General features: G+C 40.1%; 1 protein-coding gene across 8 annotated transcripts in view; it reads right to left on the reverse strand.

Moving 5' to 3' along the window:
- GRIA4 (glutamate ionotropic receptor AMPA type subunit 4) overlaps positions 1-27,265 on the reverse strand; it is a 213,909-nt gene that overhangs the window by 10,897 nt on the left and 175,747 nt on the right. For 4 of the 8 annotated variants that reach the window (XR_011902624.1, XM_072326690.1, XM_072326692.1 and 1 more), the window contains exon 14: positions 5,183-5,297. The exons of the other annotated variants lie outside the window; for them this stretch is intronic. Coding sequence is in view for 3 of the 4 variants with exons in the window: in XM_072326690.1 (XP_072182791.1) it covers positions 5,183-5,297 (115 nt within the window). In the remaining variant the exon portion in view is untranslated. The remainder of the gene's footprint in view (positions 1-5,182; positions 5,298-27,265) is intronic. 8 annotated transcript variants of the gene reach the window in all.

A 27,265-nucleotide genomic window follows, 5' to 3' on the forward strand; every position in this document is an offset into this window, starting at 1 on the left:
ACAGGGTGTTGCTAGTATGGATTTCTCAATCTTTTTCAGTATTCAAACTTACATTTTGCCTTCAGGCTCCTTGGCATCAGGTTGTGCAGGCTGAAAGAGGGATGTGCAAGTCCCTGAGGGAAAGAAGCGGGCAGCAGCTTGAGATGCTGGCATGTTGCCTGGCAATATGATCCTCTGTTTGCTTTGAATACAAGTGTGAAATAATTAATATTATCTGGATAGCCCTCATCTGTGACTTGCCATGCACAGGCACTGAGACGCATTTCAGTGCTCCCAAATCCCAGCCATGTAACAGGACTGGCTGTGACAAGGGTTGGCGACATCTGGGTACTGTTCTTACACAGGCAATCAGAAGCCTGTGAAGCTATTGCAGACTAAACTGACTAGAGTGGTGCAATAATTGGGGCTCTGTATTAACTATCAAGAGCAGCAGCAAGCTTGAAGTCAGAAGACAGATGTTTCCCAGATATTTCTTTTGCCCAGCACTGCAGTTCAGGAATATATATCCCAATACCGGCAGGGATTTTTTCTTTGCCACTGTAATTCTTTTAATGCCAGCCTTTCTGCACTGTCTCTGCAAAGAAGCTCTCTGGTTTTCCTTTGGGAAGAGCAATCAATTTCACACTTAAAATCACAGTACTATCAACAGTAAATAACTGAATGCAATGGCGAGCACAGATGAGGCAATTCACTCCTACTCTTCTCTGAAATACAGCCAGTCATGCCTCAGAGGGCAGGCTCTTGTTCCTCCTTTCCACTATTTTTGCTGAAACTCTTCCTGAATCCCAGAGTAAATCAGCCAGGCATGATGGGACAAATTCACACTCAAACCAGTAAGCAAATCCCAGATGAGTGGCTGCAGATTTGAAAATGAAAATTTCATCTTATGTTTTTCAGAACACCAGCATATATACCTGCTTGCAGTCACAGGAAGAGATTGCCGGTGTGGTGACTTCTGGTGTATTTTGGGCTGTTTTCCTTGGTTTTAAACTTTAGTAGAAGATTTTCAGCAGCTGCCAAGGGAGATGAATGCCCACATCGCCTTGGCTTTCAGGGCAAGCTGACTATCTATCTAAGGCATCTTTCTTCCTCTGAAAACCTTCTCTCCCAATAAGTATCATTTTGATCATGCCAGTTGTGCATTACAGTGTTTTACTACAGTGCTCACACAACTGGTTGCTGAATAGTCCCACTGATATTAAAAGGAGGAGAAATTAAGAATATTTATGATCTAGTGTACATGAGCAAAAGCAATCTCCTTGAATCATATACTGAGGATATATTCAGCATTTAGAATTAAACCTCCCATCAAGTTCAGTCTTTTATGCTCAGTATAACAGCAGAAAATGACAACACATTTTTCTTTTTCTCAGTTTGTTTAGCAGTTTTTGAATTATGAATGCTGGGTTATATTTTCAACTAGAGTAAACTTGTAGAATTAATGAAAATCAGTGTAGTTTTTCCAATGTGCAGCTCCTGAGAATCACCCTTTTATATATATATATGTAGAATCCATCTGTCCAAATCCACAGAAGGATAATTTAAAAAAATATATATATATATGACTGCAAAATCATTTATATACAGAGACAAGTTTATCCTATTTAGCCCCAGTGCAAAAATTCTATGTGATGTAGCAGAGGAGACCGTGCTCTTCCATATACTGAAGACAGCGGTGGCACAGCCCGACCTGAGAGCAGGGACAGTGGTTTTCAACCTTCACAACATGTCCTCAGTCACACCTCTTGGCATCTTCACATCTTGGATGTTCTTCCCATTCTGTCCTCCATCACTTCCATCACTTACTTGGAAGGACTTTTAGGAGCCCAAGGCTGAATCTGGTGCCAGCAACTTCAACAAAATCAAAGTGCCTTAAAATGACATTAATGAAGTTCTGAGTTCCTTGTGTACAGGACAGTGAATGGGAAGTTATAGCATTTAAATTATAATGCTGAGTGGTTCTGAAACCAGTACAGAATTTTAGGAGACAGGGATTGTTTAAAAAAGCAATCATACGTATGCTTTAGGAAATTTTCCATTACCCACTCAGGGCTGATCCATTAATTAAGTGAAAGGTCAGCCTCACCTGCCGAATGAAAAACAAGAGCTGCTGCATTCTCCTGAGGCTACCAACAGAGAGAGAAGGAGAGCTTCACCAGCACAACATTGTTCAATCCAGAACTTTATAAAAACTCTGGAATATAATGGCAGAAACTGAGTTTAGATATAGCTAGATCTATCTATCTATCTATCTATCTATCTATCTATCTATCTATCTATCTATCTATCTATCATCTAGATATCTAGATATATAGATATAGCTCTCCATGGACCAAATGGATTTGATGCTGGCATGCAGCTGAGATCAGAAGTAGTATTTTCAGAAACACTCAAATGACTGACGGATTTTAGACTTCCCCTCAAATATGAGTTTCTTCTGAGGTGACTAAGCCATGGGGGAAGGCAAAGACATCTACCCAGCTGGTAACACAGTCTTCTGAGGGAAACTGGAAATTGTGGTTCACACTATTAACTTCTTTCTGAATTTTGGAAGATTGTTACTTAAGGGGAACAATGACGGGAGAGGGTACAAATGAGCTTTTAAAAGCATAGAGTGGAGGTAGGAGAAATCTTGGTTTGCAGAGTAACACAAACCTTTAGAGCTCTCATGAAACTCCCTGATTTCTAAAATCCTATGTATTACAATGGAGAAGGTTATTCTGGGTTTAGACACTCAAGTCAACCTCAGAAAATAACAGCATGGGTGGCGAATTAAGATTAGGTGCTCTGCTGCTTTCAGTACAAGAAGAATATTCGTTTTGTTCATGATTACAATAGGAAGCTCTGTAATTTGGGCCAGAGCTGCTAACAGAGCTCAGACTTTGATCTTTCTAAATTCACAAACAGAAAAGCAGCACCGGCTAAGTTCAGGATCTGTTGGCAGTTGTCAGGTTTGAAACAGAGCTCAGTGTTCTGTTATTCCACTAACAATCAATTCACAGCATATAAAATTAAAATATTTAGAGCTCCATTAATTCAACTAAAATGATCTTATTGACCTTAATTGATCAAATTCTACAAGACTGTCACCGAAGAAGGAAATGAATTTTGTAGATGATGAATGGCTAACCAACAGTTTGGGAAGTCAGAGTAGATGCAGTTTAAAAACAAGAAGACCAGATGCTGCTGCAGTGCAGAATCTGAAGAGCAGAGTAAAGTGTATTCATCTCCATAATGTGTCCATTCCTCTTGAGCAAGATGCTGTAGGCACATGGTAGACCAAAGTCACTGGGCTTCCTCTCAGCAAATACAGTCCTTATGCACAGGCCTGGCTACTCTTTACGCTGTGCAAAGGAAAAAACCACAAATGCTCCTGGTAGGCTGTCTGTAGTCCTAGGACCACAGGTTGAGCTCCATCATGTTCCTGGTTCTTAGCTATCAACGTCTTGCCCACTCTATTTTCTACTCCATCAAGATGTCCCACCTGGGTCACCTGTTTTCACTGACAATGCATTCCTACCTCTCTCCTGCACTCACAGTTCTTCCTCGTTTCTCCATGAACTGTACTCTGTCTTTTGTCTATTTCTTTTTTCTTTCTTCTGTTACTCGCCATCTCACCAAATGTGCTCCTCCAGCATCTTGCAGACACGGTCCCTGGTCCAGCCCCGCTGCTCCCCTTGTGCTGCTTTGTGATTCGAGCCACCAGTAAGTTAAAATCTTTGGTCTTCTACCTAGCTTCTACTTCATATTTCAATCACAGTAGATCTGTGAGGAGTATATTTTTAAGAAAATTGAGATCTTTTTAATTTCAAGACTCTTTGTCTGTGACTCTAAAAAATTAAATACCTGCTCCACTTCCAATAATGCAAAAATTCAGGCTTGGGTGGAGCTTATCATAGTAGCAACATGGGAGATTCATGGTTCACATGTCAGCCTTCTTAAAAGACACTGGCGTCTGCTCCACTTGCACATAAGTGCTATAGAATCTAATATGCCTATGCACTTTGGAACAGAAAATAGAGACCATTTTTGAAACTGTGACTGCTGGCAAGCAGAGCGGTGGGAAAAAAAATAGGTAGAGCGGTAGGATTGAAGGTAAAGTGAAGAGGATTGGGACAGCAGTTCTGGGTGAGTGCAGCGCAGCCCAAGGGGTGGTCCCTGAGGCCAGGACACAGCATGAAAGAGCAAGGGAACTAAAAGAGGAGAGAAAATAGAAAGAAAAAATATATGCAGGCAACTGTAAAGGAAGCTACATAAACTGTGTATGACAAATCTGCCAAATTTAATAATCTGTGTCTGACTAGCTCTGTGCCTGCACCGTTACCTTGTGCAGTGTTCTCTTATATATTGCTCACACACAAGCACATAAGTATTAGTACATGCTGCCTGGCAGTGAAGGGGTTTTTTCAATATCTTCATCCTTCTCTACTACCACAGATGTGGTAGTTTCACAGCCCAAAAGGAAGCTGTGATGAGGCCATGAAGCAGAGGCACTGGCCATGTGTCATTACCACAGCCTAAAATTCAGAAGTGGTAAAAGGCTGTGAATGCCACAGCAGAGAACGCTGTAAATTCTGGGAAATTCCTGCCTAATGAATTCTGCCAAGGGAACCACAGCGCGTTTCTGTTTGTTGGTAAGATATCAGAAAAATGTCCATGCAAAGATATTTCAGCTCAAATGTGTCCACCCACTTTGGCTACTCATGAGAAGATCACAATTGCTACCAGTTTTGTTTGTGTGAGTGTGGGCCCTGCACTAAATTCCTGCTAGGAGGCAGTCACACTGATTTGCACCCTTTTTCTTTACTGTACCTGAAAATTATTTTGGGGAGTATAATGCAAGTATAAAATAAGCCTTAGCTGGTGTTTGTTCCTGAGGGTTTCAAGCTGTTTGTTCGCAAGAGAAAGCTCTGAAAAGGCTCATCATGATCTCAAAAGGTGCAGATTTCTGAAAACTGGCAATAGATCTCATAGCAGGGAGCGTTTTAAGAGTTCCCTTTGGGATGCTTAAACAAATGCAAATATTTTTGCTTTGACAGTAATTGCATACACCTAGGATTCAACTGCAGGTGCCGGCAGTGCCGTGATAGTGGAGAAGCTATTTCGGTTCTGGTTAAACCCCAGCAGATGCACCAATTACTTCACATACTGTTTACCCGCTTTTGGTGACATTGAGGCTAACCTTGGAGTCACCTCCCCCGCTGCCACATTCTCCTTTGTCGTACCACCATTTGTTTTTCAATTTGTCCAAGAGGCCTTGTTCATTCAGTTTTAAAACTGCGAGGTTAACAGCATTTCTTGAAACGATAAAACATATTTTGTAAGAAACTGCACAGCTGTTAAGATGTTAGAAGGAATGAGGACTTAAGCTGTTCATAAGCTTGATCCACACACTAAATAAACCTCTCATTTCCATATTTCAAAGTCCTTTGCAGCGTATGTGATTGTAGTTACCTTCAAATATGAAAAATGTATTTCCTGTCAAGAAAAGATTTTCAGAATGGCTTGAATTTTAACAAGAAAATTCTATCAACCAACCAAAAGAGTTTTTTTCTATAATGATGATAAAACTCTGCCTGGAGTTGCAAACAATTAACACAGATATATTTCGAAAATTTACTTAGCATGTTCCTGGGTTGATTTCTCGATTAGATGGGAAAAATTCATCCCCATGTCCTACACAGGCCAGACCCAGCTGGCTTAGTTTAGGTCCTGTCAGTTACTACATCTCTTACAGATTTGATGTAGAATAAGTATGTGATTACGTATGGCACTGGGAATCCTAGCTCTGGTATGTGGATTCAGAGGTAACAGTGAGAAGGATGAGGTGCAACCAAACCCAGTTAGCAGCATGCATGCTGGCTGCTGGCAACAGGAAATGATGGGAAAAGTGTCTGGGAGCAATGGCATCACATTCTTGAGACACCATACATCTCCAATGGGAGAGAAAGTATTTGACCTGGTAACTTAACTACTGCTCTTCGGGGACAAGAAGAAGTTGAGGAACACAGAAGTTTCCTATTTAAATGTGTTTAATACAGTTTGTCTGAAGTTTCAGTGTCTGCTCTAAGGACATCTGTGCGTTCAGCATGCAGGTAAAAGAGCGGTCCCATTGCCTTTGCACAGTAGAAGCTTAGCTGAAATGCAAGACCCTGGGTTTAGCTTTGTCCCAGGGACTTCCTGTTCCTTGGGAGAGCAGCATGACTCCTTCAGCACTGGTGTTGGGAAGGAAGGTGGAGATGGAGAACATCTCCCATAAAGACACTTGGAGACAGGATAGCTAGGCAGAAACTCAAGCACTAGGAAGTCAGCACTGAGCTCGGCTAGAGACACAAGTGGTTGTTTGGGACATCCTTGTGACTTCTTCCTGAAGGGTCTACATGCACTGCTCTGTCACTGCATAGAAAGTGATTCCACTATTACTAGAAGCACAGTGACAAAGGCACAAAGGCCAAAAGGGGCTCCATGACACAACGCCTTCTATCTCAAGTTTAGTGCTCTTCCTCCAAGTGAGAGAAGCACCATTTTGGGTCTGTCCAAGTTTTGAACCCTTTCCAACATGAAAGCTAACAAGAAGCACCGTTTCTACCTGACATGAATGTAAGGCTGTAAGGACTGCATGGAAACTAAGGCAAAAGAGGGGCATGGTTGGTCCTAGGATGGGGCTGCTTCTGCCCGTGCTTTGAGGTTTTCCTTTTGTGTCCAGAGAACACTGAGAGTAGATGGCAGAGAGCAGACATCTCTAAAAAGAGAGAAGTACCTGTTCTGGTAGCTTAAATACTGCTGCTCTTCAGGGTCAAGATAAATTGAGAAGCATGGAGTTTCCCTCTTAGAAGCTATTTAACACTGTCAGGATCTTCCTGTCAAGAAATATGTGTATCTTAATGACATCTTCCTTTCATCAGTTATCAGAGGACATGAAACCTTCAGAAGTCTTGCAGAAAGATTGGGGAAGAAAGATCCTTTGGTGACAGGAATCCTGTAGATCATATGGCACCAGAAGCCAATGGGGATTGTAATTCACCCTCACTGGAGATGGCTGGTCTCTTGTCCATGAAGATCCCTTCTTGTGTTAAGAGTGGAAATTTTTATCTCCCTCATTAGGAGAATTATTCTTAGCATACATGTATGTATGTGGTATTCCACAGTTCATGGAGCAGAGCATCCCTTGCATCATTGACCCTACTTTTGGGATCAGTGTCAGCTTTAGGATATACCTCTTGTTTCCTGGTAACTGCTTTTGCTCTTGCTGGATATCACAATGGTTACATTTATAAGAGATTTTCATACAGATAAACTGCCTGTCCCTGAAAGTGCAAATGAGAACTCTAGGCTGTTGTGGGACTGGCATCAGACGTCTCTTTGTGGATAAAGCTTTAAGGGGAATTTAGCAGCCAGGCTGACAAATGTGATTTTGTATAAGAGCTCTAATTATGGCTTGCACTCCAGAGGGAGAGGAAAAATAACAAAATTGGAATGACGTTGTTAATTTGTCTCTTTTGTTCTTGGAAGCAATTGCTTTTGAGCCAGTTATATTTACTACAGATTTTTCCTACTCAGCTTTTTGTTTCAGAGCCTATGCTTTTTGCCTCTTTGCCCCCTTCAGAAAGATAGCAGTGCAGTCAGCCCTGACACTTAATAGCCACCTTTCTAATACAATAAATGTAAATTTAACTTTTGAAAGGGCTTCAGGACTTGGTCACAAATGAAAATTAACCTAGAAATACTGTTTCTTTGAGGAGGATCAACACTACTTATTCAGAAAATGGCTTCAATACAAAGCTTGAGCTGTCTACAGAGTCAGTGTCAAAACTCCTGCTCCCTTCAAGGGAAACCAGACTAAGGTCTACTTCAGTGCTGTTGTGTCTAATTGTCACACTGGGTAGCAATAACATAAATAGCTGCCTTGAAAGTGGTATAGATGCAGGCAGGAGTGATCATTCCCTAAAGGATGAAATGTGTCTCAAGGAACATTACTAATGCTCCATTCCATGAGTCACATAAGCACAGTCTTGTTTTAAGGCAGATTGGAAGTGTTATTAGTCTATCTGTAAAAGCATCCTCATATTATTTCCTCTAAGCTACTTTTTTAAGTAAGAAGACTGAAGCTCATTGAATTAGACAAAGTTCTTCTGCTTTCATACAACTTATGAAAGTTTTTATTCAATCTTAATATTACCTTGAGTTACCTGAAAACTTAGAATCTTTTTCAGCACTGTAAATATCTTCAGACTTCAGAGTTTTTCAAGCTTTTCAAATTAATGTCTACTTTAGCCTTTTACATGGCTATTTAAAGATGAATAAAAAACTTCCAGGCATATTAGCACTGACTTCTGCCCAGTGCCCTGAATGTCAAAGTTAAGAAATTCAGTGATGTGTGGATAAATGGTGGGAGTAACAACAGTTTTCTTAAGGTAGCCAAATACTTTGTCATCTAATCAGGGACGTGCATGAATGGATAAATGAGATTTGTATCTTATAACAATGTGAGTTTTTGTGTTTATTTTCAATGTTAGAGGGGGAGAGCTTGCCAACTGTTTGAATTTATCTTTCAAAACATTGAAGATTATGAAGGAATAGTTTTCCACGGTGTTTTTTAGAGAAGCTGCAGCTGGTTGATAGTAATATTAGAATAATAAATAAATAAAACCCATTCATGAGAGGGTTATTTAGTAGGGCTATTAGCCATATCCATAGACAGTTTCACAGCACAATAGAGAAATGGAAATAAAAAGGATGACGACGTAAATGTGGATTTAGCCGCAATAATTGCTCTGAAATTATCGGTATTGTTTATAAATGTAACATATTATTGTCCTCATCATGTCTAGTAGGCCATGTAAAAACGGATTAGTTTCACACTGCTTTCTCTGTTGCTTTGTTATCCAGGTCCACTGCAATATGTGGAAACAACTTCCTTCTGGTCAGCAAAACACAGAGAACAATGCTGTATCTCACATATAAATGCTCCGACTGAGACCCTGGTAAGTGCAAGGGTTTCTATGTTGAAAATTATATACCTGAGACCTCGGAGACCCCAGGCTAGATCACTCATGATCTTCCTGGACAGTGCTTCATTCTGCCACAGATGAAGGCATTTTGAGACTTGACTATCTGTGGCAGAAATGTTGTTCTTTCATCATTAAAAAACAAGGCTGAATCCTTAATTCCACACTTAGGCCAAACTGCCATTGAAACAATTTTGTTTATGAATACAGGAATTGAAAACTCTGCAAGAGTAAGAGTTTAACAGTAGAAAGCAGACAAGTGCTTTAACAAGTGACTCTTAATCCTTGCTGTCATTGAACAATCCTGCATTTTCTATTACTCAGAAGGAAATGGAGTCCTTGTATTCAAATGCCACACTAATTCAGCCCAAACCGCACCCCTCGGCATTACAGTGTTTCCTCATTTCACTTTTACACGAGTGAATGGACAATGACTTCAATGTATAGATCACAGCTTTCTATAGGCTGCCTACAGATCTCCAGTGTGAAAAACTTGATGAGAACTGAATCATTCTCACTCCATTAAAATCACTTTCCACCTCCTCATAAATAAATAGTTAGAAGCTGTTTGAAATGCTAATCAGAGTCACTTGTTTTGAAGAGCCTGCTTGTGCCACCTGCAGATATGCTTTTCATAGTTAGCAGAAGATAAAACTGCACAGGAAGGTGACAGAGCACCTACACAGCCCTTTCCAAAATAACATCTATGGAACTGGTCAGAGATAACTTGTTTGCTATCCAGAAGAATGGCAGCATGGTGCTTGCCCAAAGCTCTGGGAATCTGGCAGAGACATTTGCTTAAACTTCCAATGAGTTTGGGTCACAACAGCAGTTAGCAGACAACCCATCTGTTGGACTTCAGTCTATACAAAGCAGTCAGTCAGGCATTATGCACAAGCACTATGGCACACAGTACTGTGGTACCCAGTAATTGTGTGCTCACCTGGAGAAGGGGTTGATACAGACATTCAATGGTCCCTATACTATGAGTCAGTGAGGCAAAGAGCTGAGCTGGGGACCACAACAAGAAGAAAAGTACAGGATGGCTTGTGTGGGAAGATCATTCAGTTCCAACTCCTTGGTGTGGGCAGGACAGCCACACACTAGATTAGGTTGTCTAGGGTACCATGCAGCATGGTCTTGAACACCTCCAGGGGTGGGACATCCATCGCTTCTCTGGCCAGCCTGTGCCAGTGCCTCACTGCCCTCTGAGTGACTAATTTCTCCCTAATATCTAACCTAAGTTTGCCCCCTTTTAGCTAAAAGTTGCTCTTATTATCATCATCCTATTACTACACATCCTGAATCAGGAGTGGGCACTGCTGATAATCTGAGACAGCCATGGGGGAAGAGGTCAGGAGAGGGCACCAAATGCTGCCTAGTGCACTGCTTGAAGTATCGATTTCTGCACAAGTGGTCATTTGAAGGAACCAGAAATGAGTACATGAAATGCATCCTTCATAGTAGGGCCACTCCTGTTTTCAACAGTCTGATGCTCAGAGCACCAACATGCTGTGCTCTGAGACCTTCTTCTGAGGTAGAAAAGGATCTCTCCATCCTGACTAGACTTGAACAAGTATGCCTGGTCTCAGCCACAGCTGCTCCCCAAATTCTCAGAAGTACAATGGTTATGGGATGGATGGAAATCGCATCCCTCAGCAATACTCAACACCACCTGCAGAAGTCATTTGGAGAGTCAGCCATGGATGAGCACATTTAGCAAACAGACTTTCTCCATGAAGCCAGGTCACAAAATACCCATTTTTGAATAAGAAATGGCCTAAAGTCACATACAGATCCCCAGGTACTCATTACAACAAAGGCAGGATCTCTGCTGGGAGCATTTAACAGCAATTTTTTAAGCAACCAGTAGAGTTTTGCCTGGGAAACTTAAATGTCTTAGCTATTTAAACAGGTTTGACATTTTCCTGAATCCCTTTCCTGAACCTAGATTCATAAATCCTGTGTAACTGCCACATTATATGCCAAAATACTTCCCTGAGTGCTGGGCAGACTCCTGAAGAAATTCTGCCTTTACTTTCACAGATGGTGGCACTGCTGTTTCATCACTTAGCATTATTCTGGGGAGGCTGTTCACTTGAAATAATGAACAAGCAGGAAGAGTAAAAACAACATGACTCACTGAGGAGACTCTACACACACAGAACCATCTTTGTTTAACCTTCAGCTGCACTGCACACCGTATCATTCTGGCACTGCTGGTGCCACTGCTGTAGCGTACTGAGTCAGAAGCACAGACCCTGACCGTATAAAAGGCTTTTCTCAAATCCTTCTCACTGAGATTGGAAAACCTTAGGAATCACTCAGCTGCTTAGTAGTGACACAATGCAGAAGGATGCCACCTCTCTAACCTTACGTTCTTTGAATGTACAGCAAACTTAAATAAGAGCAGAATTTTAAACTATTAAAGAACAGAAGATGGGCTAGACACAATGTATGGATGAACTGGCAAAACACACAGTTTTGCCTTTCATTCCATTGAAGTCCTTGCCTAGTTTGTTATTCCTACGTATGTAGTGACTGGCTAGAAGTGTGGACCAAGAAACTACTGCACAACGGGAAGCAAAGCCATGGATGTGGTGGTGCACCTAGAAGAGAAATTCACCAAAATAAAGGTTTTTATATCATAGAATCATAGAATCATAGAATTACTCAGGTTGGAAAAGACCTTGAAGATCATCAAGTCCAACCGCAGCCTAACCAGTAGCCTATCTCTAAAAAACAACAACAAACCTCTGCTAAATCATATCCCTGAGTACCACATCCAAACGGCTCTTAAACACATCCAGGGATGGTGATTCAACCACCTCCTTGGGGAGCCCATTCCAGTACCTAACCACCCTTTCTGTAAAGAAGTTCTTTCTAATATCCAACCTAAACTTGCCCTGGCGCAACTTGAGGCCATTTCCCCTCGTCTTGTCACAAGTCAGTAGTGAGAAGAGACCTGCCCCACTCTCACTGTAAGAACCTTTTCAGGTACTGGAATATCGTATTGAAGGCAGACATGCAGGCAACTGCTGAAGCCTCTCCAGAAACTCAGAAACCATCTCTCTTCTGCATTTCAGGCTGTTCTTCCTGCTGACACAGCCAGGCTGCTCAGCCCTCCTGACTTGGAGGAACCCACTGTCAGGACATGACGGAGAGGGCCCTATGAAGCCCAGTGACAGTATTTCTCTACCGTGTGTCAGTTACTCCCTTCTGTAGACCAGTGACCTTGTTTTTGCAATGTGAGGCACAGTTATTCCCCCATGATCTGATCTGCACTCAGCCCAGGTATTTGGGAAGAGGAAGTTCCAGCTGTCTCTCTCGGCACTGCCTGGCTGTGGCTGGGGGCCTGGTGCGGGCCTATCTGGTGAAACACAGGGTGCATTTGCACAGCCTGTTTGTGTCAGCTGTTTAGATCATTTCAAATGGGAAAAAAATAAAATTCAACCTTATCAAGCAAAAAACAAACAAACAAACAAACAAACAAAAAAACCCAAAACTAAAAAACTCGTCCTTGCTTCTGAGCTATTTATTTTAACTGTGTTTTGAAAAGTGCTGATGGCAGATCATAACACTACACAAATGCAGCACAGTTGAAGGGTATTTGACAATTCATCAAGAGAAATTAAGTGTAAAGCTGCATGGAGATGGCTGACTGTGCTTAATAAATTAGGAATGAAACAAGCACTCTGTTAATGAGGAAGATGTAGCCAAAGCTTACATCATTCCATCCTCAGAAGGCCTGAAGGATCAATCAATAATGCAAATATTAAGAAAGGAAGCTAACTGCAAGAGCATTTTTACAAGAAAAACAGCTGAAATTTTAAAGACAAAGGGCTGACTTTGAAATCATGTTTTTTTAAGCATATTCAAAAATTTATGGGAATAATTTTGGTACTAGCGTTGATGAAGGTTTTCATGCTGAGACACTATTGAAATGAATAAAATGAAGTACAGCACCAAACAGTTTCATGTGTATCTATTAGTGCAAACAACACAGAGTCCTTCGCACTTGCTCTGATCTGCTCACCCATCATGTCTATTAAATACAGAGTGACTTTTATTCAAGTTGAGGGCTTTCACAATGATATTAGCTCTACTGCATTAAGTCTCTCAGGCTTTCCTGCCAAGAATCTCCACTGCTGTATATATACTCAGTGCAGAGACATGACCTGCCACCTCAGGTGAGTGCTGGGCTGAGCACACATCAGGACAGTGTGGGTCTCTTCAGTCCCACAGTCCTCAAGGATCTGCCTGGCCTGGAGAAAGCTACCTCTTGCAGAAAACTTATGGGCAAGCTGTGTCTCCTTGGCATCAGGCTGCATTAGAAATCGTCATTTATTCATTATTTAAAAATCATCTGTTAAATTACATTTAAATCACCTCTACCAGAATATTACCTCAAAGTTTTCTACAAATACTAAGAATAAAGTATCTTTATAGGAATGAGTATTGATTGCTGTTCCTTTTTAGAGATGAGAAATTTAAAGCAGAGTTCAAACACTTTCCAGTTTAGCTGATTAAAATAAGTACACCTCTCTTTATTTAGACATCCAAATAAGGAGGTAATATCCAGGGGCACTGAGTATTTACAGCTCCCATGCATATCCTAAGTATGCAGCTCAGTTTCTTCAACTGAATTTTGTAGACAGACATAAACCAACCTCTGACACCTTTAGGATCAGCAGGAGATCCAATTAATGGGAGACCCACTGCTGCTAAAAATTGCCATAGCCACTTTGAATTCAAAGAAGTTCTGACAATTTACTCCAGCTAGAGGTCTGGTGGCTGTAGCTTAAAAAATTTATATAAATCAAAAGCTGTTTTGCAGTGAGATACTGCAATTAGAGTATGCAAATGCTTCTTGGCACAACCAATTAAATATATGCTTTGCTTGAGTGAAAACAACAGCACTTGACCTGGGAAGGCAACAGCTTATTTCTCTGGTTTATGCAGTAAATATAAACAAGTAAAATTGTCCCTAGGGTGACTTCTCATATTGGTTCAGCAGATGCAGAAACGCTAGCTTATCTCAACTCTGAGCTATTTTAATTTTGGCTAACAACAACGTAATCCTGTTCACATGCAGAAATGACACTTTTCAAAGTGCTGTTTTTCTTTCTGGTTTCAGCATAAGCAGGATTATGTGACTAGGCTGCTGCAGCCAACACCTGCAACTCAAAATATGTTTTAAAGGCTTAAGTGGGATTTTTCAAAAGTGTCTTAGCATTGGTATAAGTTTCTGCATGCTAGGAATTGCTCAGTGGATAGCTTTTAGCCCATTGCTGAAGCCTCCTCACTTCTGAAACACTGAGAATCTCAAGCCCTTTACTTTGTTTATGCATCCTACAGAGCTGAAAGCAATTAAAATATTTTAAAATTGGAAATGCTTAAAATGAGCATTTTAAATGTATGCTTCCAAATATACCTAACTCCTCACCTCTGGCATGATCAGCACAAAGCCTTGTGCCTTTACACACCATAGGTGAAGCAGTTCTCTGCTCACAGTCTTGTCACAGCGGGGTTTTTGGATGCTGCTTCACCTGCCTGTCCAGTAACTCTTACATTTAGAGGCACCCAGCTGAGACAAAATAAATAGCATAATTGATGAGAATGGGTACAGAGTCTGTAGCAGGGGCACAGGGTGCAAGTAAGTTCCAGGGAGTAAGAGTTTGTGGTGGGGCACAGGGGCACAGCAGTGACCCTCTATCACATCTAATGCCCTACCTGGACAGCATCAGTGCAGGCCTAAATGACACTACGTTATGTTATCCAGGCATAAGTCATCCAGACTCTTTACGCTACACATTCTGCAACAAAAAGCCAAATGCTGCAGTTTACTGTCTGCACAAATTATCTTTTTTGTTTGTTTGTTTGCTTGTTTGTTTGTTTGTTTTTTGAGTGGATGGCTTGTTTTCTGCAGGACTAAAAACATTATTCAACATTACTGATGTTGGCCAGCAAATTTAAATGTGTTTTACATAATATCTTAGCTATATTTTAAAGACATTCTAAGTTTATGCTTATGAGTGTCCTGGAGTGAATATTTTCATTGAGGATGAGACCAGGAAAAATGTGTCCCATTTGGAGGCAATTTGGTGCTTACTGAAGAGAAATAGGGTTTTTCTTATCATTTCTTATATTCCAGAAAATTGTTTCTTCTCTATAAGTTTGATACCACTGGTGGATTAACACTAGCTATTAACATCACACACTGGCCACGCAACAAAGAGGAAGACTTGGGTACATCAAAAACTTCCTGCACAAAGTGCATGACAGCCATTTCAGCAGTTTTTAACTTTTCACTCCATCAGTGTGCCTTGACAGTGGCAGAAATATTGTGCTCTGCACTGAGAATTTCACAGCTTTCATTGGTGGGAAGACCTATCTCTGAGCTGAACCATCTGTCCTCAGAAGGAATGGTACTGTGATCTTCAGAAAGCCAGGGCTTGACTTCAGGCTCATTGCTGGCTCACTCAGAACCATAGACAGTAAAATAACCTGTGAGACTCAATATAAGCATTAGTTTTTCTGATTCCTATCCACCATCATTTCTCAGTGTGCTATATGATCCCATGTTTTCTCGTCAGCAAGGTGGGTAGTACAATAATCCCAAGATCTTTCCTTATGCGCCATTGAGCTTCTCTAGCATTTTTAGAAACTGGTCCAAATTTGGTTATATTTGAAAAAACTGCACTATCAGACTTCTGCAACTTATAGAATTTCACTTGTATGTCAGGATACTTTGCTTTTTCCATATCCAGAATGGAGGAATTGATACACATAAAAATACATGACTGAGCATCCATGCACAACTTTTTCACAAACTACATCACTGTCAGCTTACAGACTGTCTCCAATGAGCATCAGTCTTTCTCCTGTCTGTTTGGACTTGAAGCTGTGCAGGTCTGACCAAGTCCCAGTCTCTCACCTCAGTGAGAAAGAAACATGAAATGATTGTAAAGCCAAATACTGTCAGTATACTGTATGGTACTGAAAATGCTGTAATACAGGCACACTACTTTTGTTTAGTTATTGTTCCTTGTGAGAAAGGTAACCAGGCATAGGAAAGATATAAGGGAAAATGAAGTTTACTTTTGAGGGAGTTCGTTTACCAACATCAGTGTCCACAAAGGCATTAAAATGACATGGCCACCACTTCAGAAGCCATTGATAACACTGAGGAATTAGATGACTTTTACTGTTTTCAAAAGCAGACAGTACCTAGTGAGATCTGCATGGCTAAGATACTGTTATGAGATTTAAAATTAGACTGAGAAGAGCTATGAGAGATTTCTGTACTGCTACATGCTTCTTTGTGACTTCATACTGATGTACTTCAGAAAAAAAAATAAAAAATTAGGATTAGAAGGAAGGCAACAAATGCAAAGATCCCTGCTAAGATGATTTCTTAAGCTTTGGTCTAATTATAATGCAAGTACTTTGAAATGCATTATTTTAATTAGAAACAGGGCCTGAGAGAAACACAGGGGGTCCATTCCCCATGTGGGAATTCTAGCTGCAACTGCAATGCAAACAATAAATAATATGGCATTACTTGAGCCTTAGTGAAATGCTGTCTTGTGTTTTGCCTAATGGCAGATCAATACCATACAAATGAAGCAATTACAGTTGTGTCACATAAAGCCTTATTTGGTCAGCAGCCAAAACAGGGATTAGCTGGAAGAGTTCCTAGGACTTTCTGACTGAATATTATTGCAAAAGTTAATGGGGAAGATCTGATAGGCTGAGACAAACACAGATGGTGCCAGCAATCAGACGAGATGGCCAGCCCAATAACCAGTGTGCTAATAATTAAAATGCCCTGAAGCCAGTCAAACATCAGTTAAACATCAGTCCAAGATCAGGTGAAATTGTCACACAAGGACAAACCAATCCCTTTGGCAACCAGCTATATAAATTTTGCAATCACTGATACAGATAAGCACACAGCAGAAAATGCAAATGTACCAGCACTCATAACCAGGTAGTTCATGCGCAGTCACAGGTACACAGTCACAGTAACACTGCCAGTGTTTCAATTGCAGGTAGCCAGGCTATGGAAAGAAAAAATATATATACATGGAAAGGATCTCCACAGTGGACAAAGAGATCTAACTAATGCAATTATTGCCCTGAAAACATGCCCACATGCCACTCCTTTTAGTAAAAATAATGGAGAGAATGAGATCCACTGGTGACGGAGATTTCTGCTGCTGCTTTCTAGAGGGAATTCAGAATGGTGTGTGTTCAAAGACTGCTCTTTATAAGCCATTAGCTAATTAGCCATTCCCAGTTTTGTCTCTAAAACTGTCTCTTTGATCAAAGACACTAAGAAATTTACTGTGGGGTCTCATTCTGAAGCACACACCTCCATGGATTTAAGTTAATAATGCCAGTATCTGAAGTAAGAATAGACTTTACATATTCACAGCACAGTAAACACTATGCAGTTCATCTTCACTATCCCTCTAAGGCTGATGGGCAATTGTCATTACCCTCAATTTGCAAAGGTGAAATTGAAGTCATGAGGTGATCTGACCTCCTCCAAGTCTCCTGAGAGATGGGAGCAAGATCACAATTTAGCTCATCAGTCTGATGTGACTTCCAGCCTCATGCTCAGTCAAGCACATTTCATTGCCTCTCAGAAATCTTCGGACCTTCTCAGGCAAGAATTTATAGAATTTAGCCTTCTGTCCTCACAATGAAATCACTTACTTCCTAGAGCCAGACTAAGCTTAAACAAATGTGCCTCAATTCCCTCAACTCAGTCTTTAACCATGAAATATTTCTGATTTTTGTGCAAACCCTGATGAAAGTGAGGGACAGCCAAACAGAGGGCTCTGACTCACACAATAAAAAACTCACTTTTTGACCCCGGTGCTAGGAGTTCCACAAAGCTTATCAATCACTCAGAAACTCTGCAAGGCTGTGTCCTGAGAAAGAAGAGGTACAAAGCAATGTTGCTTGTTTCATTCCGTTCACTCCGTTTCTTGAAACTCCGTTTCATTCTGTTATGCTTTTACAGCATGTGACTGGGATTTAGATGAGAACAACCTAACTGACTTGTGATTCACAGCTACTAAAAGAGCAACGAACATTCTGCTCCATAAGCTCCTGACACTTCCCAGATAATCCTGGAATTCTGGGAGGTTGGATGTGACAGCTGGAGATGTTCAATTTGTAATTACCTCGAAAGGATAGCACAGACTGGAAAGAACCTTAGAATGTCTCCGGTCTGGCCTCCTGTTCACAGCAGGTCATTTCTGAGAGTAGACAGGTTGCTCATGGCTTTGCCCAACCTGAAAGCCTCTACAAATGGACAGTGCTCAGCCTCTGTGGGCAACCTAAGGCAGTTCTCGACTATCTGTTTTGGGGAAAAATTTCTCCTTACATTCAGACTGAACCTCTCCTGTTTCATTTTCTGTCAGTTGTCTTTCACCTTCCTAACCTGCACTGCTGCAAAGAGTCCAAGCATGTCTTCTCAGTGACCTTCTCAGAGACACTGGAGAACTTTATCAGCTCCCCCCCAAAAGCCTTCTCTCCCAGGCTGGGCAAGCCAGCTCCTGAGCCTCTCCTCACACAGCACAAGCTCCAGCTCCTGACCATCTTGGCAACCTGCTGAAGAAATTGCTTCAATTTATTGATGTTTTTCTTGAATTAAGGACCAAGAAAGGATGTAGTAGTCTAGATATGGTCTGAAAGTTTGCAATTATTTCATTTGATGCCAAAATATCTTCTCTTGTGGCTTACAAATTGGATGAACTAAAAGCACTCTAATTGGAAACAACTTTGGATAATTGCCCACTATCTAAGAGAAGCCAAAAGTAGCAGTCTGTTTAATTATCTGTGTTAGGAAAAATTCTGGAGTCTTCAAGAGACCCTGATGATTTTCTGTTCACTATCAACACTTTCATAGCCTGAATTCACATTATTTAAATTGTATGCAACTAGATGCAATTGTCATGCATGATTTAAAGGAAAAAACAACAAAACCAACAAACTTCTTATCAGAAGGTAAGTTTAGAATGTAATTAAGATAGTAACATGTTGATTGAAACCTGCGGAGCTGGATCTCAGCACAGAGCATCTGAATGTGGGCTGATCCCAGACATTACACACAAAAGGACATAATTTTCTTAATTTAAACCAGCAAAGAGAGAAATACCAATCTACATCCTAGTTCTTGTTTTTTTTTGTGTGTGTGTTGCAACTAGTAAAAAGCTTTTGTGAAAAGCTTCAAATTCAAAATTTTTATTTAAAATGTAAAAACATGAAAAAAATTGCCAAGGAAATGTTTGTATGTAATGCACCTAACATGAGGGTGATGTAATTTACCCACAATAATTTTAAATATTCTATAGGAAATAATTTACAGATTTCCAAACATATCCAACGAATTTTTCTGTAGACTCAGTTTTAAGATCCAAAATTGATCTGATTCACACAGTTGAGGCAATCTAAAATGATATATAAAGAATTTCCACTCTGATATATGCAAAATTAGTTGCCTGCATCTAATCCAAGGAATCCAAACATCTAATTTTAAATAGAAGGGAGGGAAGGAAGGAAGGAAGGAAGGAAGGAAGGAAGGAAGGAAGGAAGGAAGGAAGGAAGGAAGGAAGGAAGGAAGGAAGGAAGGAAGGAAGGAAGGAAGGAAGGAAGGAAGGAAGGAAGGAAGGAAGGAAGGAAGGAAGGAAGGAAGGAAGGAAGGAAGGGAGGGAGGGAGGGAGGGAGGGAGGGAGGGAGGGAGGGAGGAAGGAAGGAGGGAAGGAGGGAAGGAAGGAAGGAAGGAAGGAAGGAAGGAAGGAAGGAAGGAAGGAAGGAAGGAAGGAAGGAAGGAAGGAAGGAAGGAAGGAAGGAAGGAAGGAAGGAAGGAAGGAAGGAAGGAAGGAAGGAAGGAAGGAAGGGAGGGAGGGAGGGAGGGAGGGAGGGAGGAAGGGAGGGAGGGAGGGAGGGAGGGAGGGAGGGAGGGAGGGAGGGAGGGAGGGAGGAGAGAGAGAGGGAGGGAGGGAGGAGAGAGAGAGGGAGGAAGGGGCTTCTCTGGGTCCTGGAGACAGATGATTCTTTTCACATGTGTTTTCAGAGTGGAAAGAAATAACTGAAGTGTAACAGTAAAATAGGTCCCTCTATCAGGTCACGCTAGGATCTATAACTTTGCTTTCATCCAGTTGACCTTTGGCTTTAAAGAAGTGGAAGGAAAATTGTACTCAAATGTTGACTATAGAAAACTGACAGTCCTGCTGAAAGCTGTTAAAAAATAGTCTTGCTCAACAAAAGAGCAGAGAGAATTGTTCAGCATCACCTGATGTGCTAAAAGATGTAGTTAAACAGGAGCTAAAACCTTTTTTCAGCTTTAAGTACGTTGTGACTTAAATGGAAAAGGTAGCAGAAGAACTGAAGCATAAGATGGGAGTAAGTCTTCTAGTTATAAAAATACAGACATACTTGCACAAAGGATATCTGAAGACAATTAACTGAGTAAAAGAGCAGAAGTTTTGACTCTACTTTGTGCTACATGCAAAGTAGAACAGTTCAGAGAAATGACTACTGATCAACCACAAGTATTTGCTCTATTAAGAAATCTTTTTAAATTCATGCTGGTTTGTAAGATACATGTATGTCCATTTAAGTAGAATCTGAGCGCCTTGGGAGTATCTTGATGATGTGGGAAATAGATTTTAGAGCAGTTTTTTTTTTTTTTTTCTTCTTTGTACTTTATTGGGAAGAATTTTCCACTTTGCCTTCTGGGATGTTCAACTCACCAATTACTCAGTGGGTCGAGTGATGAAAATACTCAGTTTACTTAAACTGTGAAAAAAAAAGGAAAAAAAAAAGAAAAAAAAAAAAAGAAACCTTTTCTTACTTCTGAATTCGGATTTCTTATAAGAGCTGAGGCTGAATAGAAAAAACTAAATGGCCATTTTTTTTTGTCTCTTGGAAGTCCATCTGGTCACCATCAATTGGAGGTGGTCAGTTTTGCAACTACCACAAAGATCAATTGCAAGCTGTTGTGAAGGTGCTGTTTGTTTCCCAAATGTCACTTCCACAGAGAGGTACTGTTGCAAGCTGCTGAGATGCCTTTCAGTGCTCTGCTCCCTTGCTTTAGCCTACCTACAATTTACCTAGACAATTACTATCTTAGTGGGACAGTTCTTTTACTTAGTGGGAATTGTACCATCAACTTCAAAGGGTGACTGGATTGTGCCTTTAATGAATACATACTCTGAAGCCTGTCCGTTTCCTGGAAACTGACACCTAAACAGTCAAAGACTTGTAATAAATAGAAAAAGGAGAAATAATAACAAGCTGCATTGTTAAAATATAAAGAGCTGTATCTTGCTCTCTGCTGAGCTGCTTCAAAAGAAACTGGAAATAGCCGGGAAGAGGACAGAAGAAGTGCCAAGAAACAGAGTTTTACCTCCAAGTATCTGTAGATGGGAAACAATGATAACCCTTTTTTGTATCCCACTGGCATACTCTGGGGATTAATTCTTATCAAGGGTAGGCAAACTTCCAGAAAGTCAGTAGGACAGGTACAGCCATGATATCCTTCTTTTGTGGAGATTCTGGTTATTCACCGATAGTTTTGGGAAAGTTCATTGTTTCAGCTTTATTTGCATGCATTCATTTTTTACCTGACAGAATTGCAAACAACCTGACAGGCTTCATTTGGTCAGATTTGGTAGCTCCACTTTTGTTTGAATTCAAATAATCCTGGAGCAGGAAGAAACATGATTTATTATTATTATTATTATTATTTTTATGTGTCTTAATTTCTTCTACAAACGTTGATGGTCCCATCAATGCTTCTATAAGAGCACAGAAATTTCACTTTCAGCAATCACTAAATATCAGAAGGATAAAGCTCCTGTCCAAATATTTTGTAAAAAAAAAAAAAAGGAAAATGAAGGAAAAAATGCCTAATTGTGCTGCTAAGTCAATGCTGAAGATGAAAAGGCAGAATGGTACCTTAACCTCATGGAGATCTGCTGCGAATTTAAAAATACCTCCTGCTGTTACAACGTTTAGATAAAGTTTACCTTCTAGGCTGAACTTTAATTGCTGTTTCCACAGTGCATATCACTGCGCTCCTCACTGCAATATCTCTGCTTTGCCCTTTCAGATCTGCTCAAAAACCTCATTTCACAAATGGTCTCACTAAGATCGCAGGGATCTTCCCTGGGAGTAAGGAAGAGATTGACAGGGAGCAGAGGTACCACAGAGGTACCACAGAGGTACCACTATGTGACTCCCCACATTTTGGAAATGAATGATCTTTGCAGTGAGAAGAGATATAGAAAATGCAAGTTCAATTTTTATTTTTATTTTTAAATCTATCTGTCTATCTATCTATCTATCTATCTATCTATCTATCTATCTATCTATCTATCTATCTTTCTTTCTATCTATCCATCTATCTATCTAATCTATATTTAGTGAGTTTCTCTTATTCTACCAGAATGACAAGTCTTGCCTGAAAGCAGTATCACCATGGTGGCAATCATTTCAGAAGAGCAGCATAGGAGCTAGAAACTGGTATTGTTTATGGCTGCTGTAAAGATATAGAAACAATTGGCGAATAATGGATGATAAAAATGGGGTAGTGGTGTGAAATCACTGAATTTGACCTCTGTTCTTTTAAAGCAAGGGGAAGCTGAGAAAACAGGAATCCCAGCATAGTTCCAGGCACTGTGTTGGTATTTTTAAGACCAGAATTTTAGTTGGGAGTTTTTCTTACTGAGTTTTTATAAGGTCATTTGTTTCTGTGATGCAAAATGATTTGAAAACTGGAAGGTGATCTGTAACATCTTATGCATATTGTAAACATTATCCCATTTTGACTGATGGTGTAGATCATACTGTATGACTTCACATAATATCCTTCCCTTTACTTTAGGCATAACAAAGCATGAATTAACACCCCATTACCCATACAGTGTCAGAGCTTATAGCATGGATATTTCTCAGATGGGTCAAATCCTTCAGAATGCATTGGATTATCTGTCAACTGAAAATAATATTTACAAGGTAAAAAGGCAGAGTGGGCCACTCTTTAGCAAGGAATGTAAAAGTCAGGGGTCAAAAGAAAATCAGTCAACAGAAAGTCTGGCAATGAATGTTAGCAAGTTGTTCCTTCAGCTGAGCCTTGAAGGCATATTTGGTTTCTTCTACCTGGATTATTTCCACTTATTTCTGTCTGATAACAGAATGTCTGGTTTTTTTTTTTTTTTTTTTTTGTTTTGTTTTTGTTTTTTGTTTTTTGTTTTTTTGTTTTTGTTTTTGTTTTTGTTTTTTTGTTTTTTTTTGTTTTTTGTTTTTTTTTTTTTAAAAAAAAGAAAAAAAAGAAAGAAAAAGAAAAAGATCTTGAGAGCAGAGTTAGCAGAGATCAGAATCCCAGGTTTCACTGTTCCCCAGTGATGCCTCCTGTATTAACTTTCTAATTTTTAACCAATAGTCTTTTCCATAAGAAAAGAGTCCAACAACAACATCAACAAAGATTAAAAAGAAAAAAGAAAAAAGAAAAGAAAGGAAAGGAAAGAAAAGAAAAGAAAAGAAAAGAAAAGAAAAGAAAAGAAAAGAAAAGAAAAGAAAAGAAAAGAAAAGAAAAGAAAAGAAAAGAAAAGAAAAGAAAAGAAAAGAAAAGAAAAGAAAAGAAAAGAAAAGAAAAGAAAAGAAAAGAAAAGAAAAGAAAAAGAGGAGGAACATTTATAAATGCACTGTTTGGATAAAGAGCTCCACTACAGGATGATCAAGCAAATACATTTAAGTAAAATCTTTTACTTGGAGAGTTTTGTTCTTGTAAATTTTGCAAGTGGAAAGGTAGGAAATCAAAACAATCCTGACTTAAGCCACAAAATTGCAGTGAAAAGTGTTGTTATTGAGAGTTTATTTTCTAGAGAAAACACCTAATTAGTGTCCATGATGCTGCACTCATGGCACATTTTGTGTCCTGCCAAAAATAAGTAACAAAAAATACATCAATATATCTTTGAATTACTTCAAAGTGTGATCTTCCTGTCCCCACAGAGCTTATTTCTGCATTGACACCAAGCTGCCAGCTAGATGGACAGCTAGACAACAGTTTCGATATTTGCCTCAAGAAAACGCGGACTTTAGCCATAAAGTCACTAATATCAAGACAGTAGGTTGCAAAGGTCGCCACACAGAGACCCCCATTCCTAATGGATATTTATCTTATTCTCATAAATTCACAAGTTACCTCAAGAAAAAAGATCCCTCCATCACAGAAACCCCAGTGTAGATAAAACTCTTTCAGGTTCAGCACTAAAACGAATAAATGCTTAAGATATTGGCAGGGCACTCTGGGGATGCCTTTTCATTCCAAACATTCTCCAGATGACTCCTTCCTTGCAAGGGTTAGAAACTAAAATCCATGGCTTTGCTCCCATTGCACTTCTGCACTTCACACCAGTGATCAGAAAATTACATCCCCATCACCTGCTGCACAGATGCCTTTCACATATTTCCCACCACACATTACAAAAAACACACAGAAGAAAGGATGAAGAACCGGCAGTTCAGCTAGTGACTATTGCCATGTGGCCCTGTTCTCCTTCCTCACCAGAAAATAAACACTTCCTTCTAAAGTCAAGCTGAAATTATTCTTTGCTATATGTAAAGAATAGAGACTTGAATAATGAACTATGATATCCCAGATTCGTATCTATAAGCACTCATTGTGATGTCAATAGCAGGAATTTAATACAGCTCTGGATTTGAACATGTTGGTGAACAGCCGCCATCAGTCCCACCAATTTCTAACACATTTACTCCATCTCATCAGCTCATTTATTCACACAACTGTTGCTAATTATTTAGGCAGTCTAATTCTACCACACATACCAAGCAGGTCTCAAAGAGCTTCACCAGCACTCATAACCTGACCACCTTGCACCCATTCACACTGCATGCTATGGGCTTCAGGCCAGCCCAGCACAATGTCCTTAGTGAAAGCAGTCATGGCAACAACTGTGTTCTAGCTCAACCTGTTATCCTTGCATCAAAGAGCCTCAAAGTACAGAAAGCAGTACCTTTAAGTCAATATTGCCCTTTCTTCCTTTTCCTTTATCCTTAAGAGCAAAGAACTTCCACCTTCATCACTATTCAAACATTTCTATGATGCCTACATAACCCAAACAGAAGAGTATAAGCATGCAAGGCACAGAATTTGCACAGAGAAAGGCCTCCGGGTACTGGCCTGTAGAGACACAGATTACTGTGCGTGGCAAGGCCAACAAGCCAGGGCCAGAAGTCTGGCAACCAGACCATCTTCTAACACCACATTTACAAAGGCAGGTCTGGTTAAGCAGACCAGCAGCTCTCTCTGAACCACCTTTCAATGCACAACCATTGAAGAAAAACACTCTTTATGTCACACTGATTACTACACAGTAGTTTTGGACAGATACCTACCGTGGTAGGAAGAGGAAACAGTAGGGACGACTGGGTAGTGCTATGAAAGAAACTCAGTTTTTGTTGTGATGAGTCTTTGCCCTCAATCCCACATTCCTTTTCAAATATGTTAGGCTTTTACCATATTATCTATAAATGAATATCACTGAAAAGGCAGGAAAGAAGGAGACAAACATGATGTGCAGCATGATCTTGCCCACTGGGCATAAAAGAAGCACACATCAGGCAATTCTCATTCTCTACCACCCAGTGATATATGCATGAATCCTACTACTCCACCAGCACTGAGAATAAATCATTTAAGTTAGCCAATAACTACTGGTTGAACACTGCAGGAGTGAGGCATGGAATCCAATAAAAAAGAGTTTCGAATTAAAATCCACTAACCTGCTCATGTGCAGAGTCATGAGCAACAGAGAGACCGATCCCTGGTCACTCTGAAGGGTGGATTTCATCTGCATGAGCAAAGGGATGGGTACATGCACTTTAATGAACGTGAGCCCAGTAATGTGATGGCTGGAAATTATTGTAAAAGGAAGAAGTCTGATTATATTTCCTCCACTTTCTGTGCTACATATGTGAAAATATATGGCCTGGTTTTCCATATAATCCCATCAATATTATATGAAGCTGTTACCGCATTTTCAATGAAGAAACTCCTGATTTGCAATCACTGTAGATAGGATGAAGATTAAGATTAAGAACAGAATATCTCAGGTGAAATAGGTGTTCAAAGAGCTTAGTAAATAATTTGCTATGAATAATGCATTTGAAAAAACTGATATTTTTTCCCTGGTCCTGAACAACCCAAGAATAGAGTGTGAATGTTTAACATTTATATGTTACTTGCAATTATTTCTGAACTACATCAAGTAATTTGTGGTATACACATAATTCCAAAAGGAAATTATGATTATTAAATAAAACATAAAATTTTGAACTCCCACAGCAAATTATGTGTTTTGACTAATTTATGTAATGAGCTGAGCTAGTCTGCCCTTCATGAATTTCTAACTGTGTTCAATATTTGCAATTATCTGTGCTGGCAGCAGTTACATAACTCATCTGACCAGCAACAGTCCAAATGGTAAACCCAGAACACTGTATGGTTCCAAACAGTTCAGGAAATACTGAAGCATGCAGTTAGAAAGTACAGTTGAGTCTTTTCTGTTCAAAAGCACACAGAATGCCTCTCCTCTCTTCACTCAGCACTAGTTCTACATGGACACATGGATCAGGTGGTAGGCATGTGAGGTGTTGCTTGTTCTTTCTTCTTGTCCAGAACATTAAGTTAGTTGCTTAATGTTTTTTAATGGGTAAGCAGCACTAACGTGTTGCTTGAGGTTTGTCACTGGGGCTGGAGAGGGAATGGGATGCAGCAGGAGAACAAGCAGCTTAGCACACGTGAAAGAAAGGCTCGGGAAAGACATGGATATTGACAGCCAGTCAAGACAGCTTGAAAGAAGATTTGGTCCGATTTTCAGCTTGGGTAAGATTCTCCCTATCAACTTTTATGAAACATGTTTGAACTTAGGAGGTAAAAAGCTAACTGTTGGTATCATCCTAATGATACTTTCTGACTCATGCTTAGAGAAAATCATGGCCTCACAGAAACATATGAGAGCTTTGTTTTTATCTGTGATGAAACCAGGATTTCATACTTCATCCTTTTGATCATGGCTTTTCATTTCTGTTCCTACTAACCTGTCTTAATGGTCCCACCTCCTTTCTGGTCTAACCACTTTATGTCTCAGCCCTATTACTCTAAATGTATTTTGTCTTGCCAGCCTACCAAACCAGAAATAAACCCAAAT

Source organism: Excalfactoria chinensis, chromosome 1 (genome assembly GCF_039878825.1).
Source record: "Excalfactoria chinensis isolate bCotChi1 chromosome 1, bCotChi1.hap2, whole genome shotgun sequence".
Taxonomy (NCBI): domain Eukaryota; kingdom Metazoa; phylum Chordata; class Aves; order Galliformes; family Phasianidae; genus Excalfactoria; species Excalfactoria chinensis.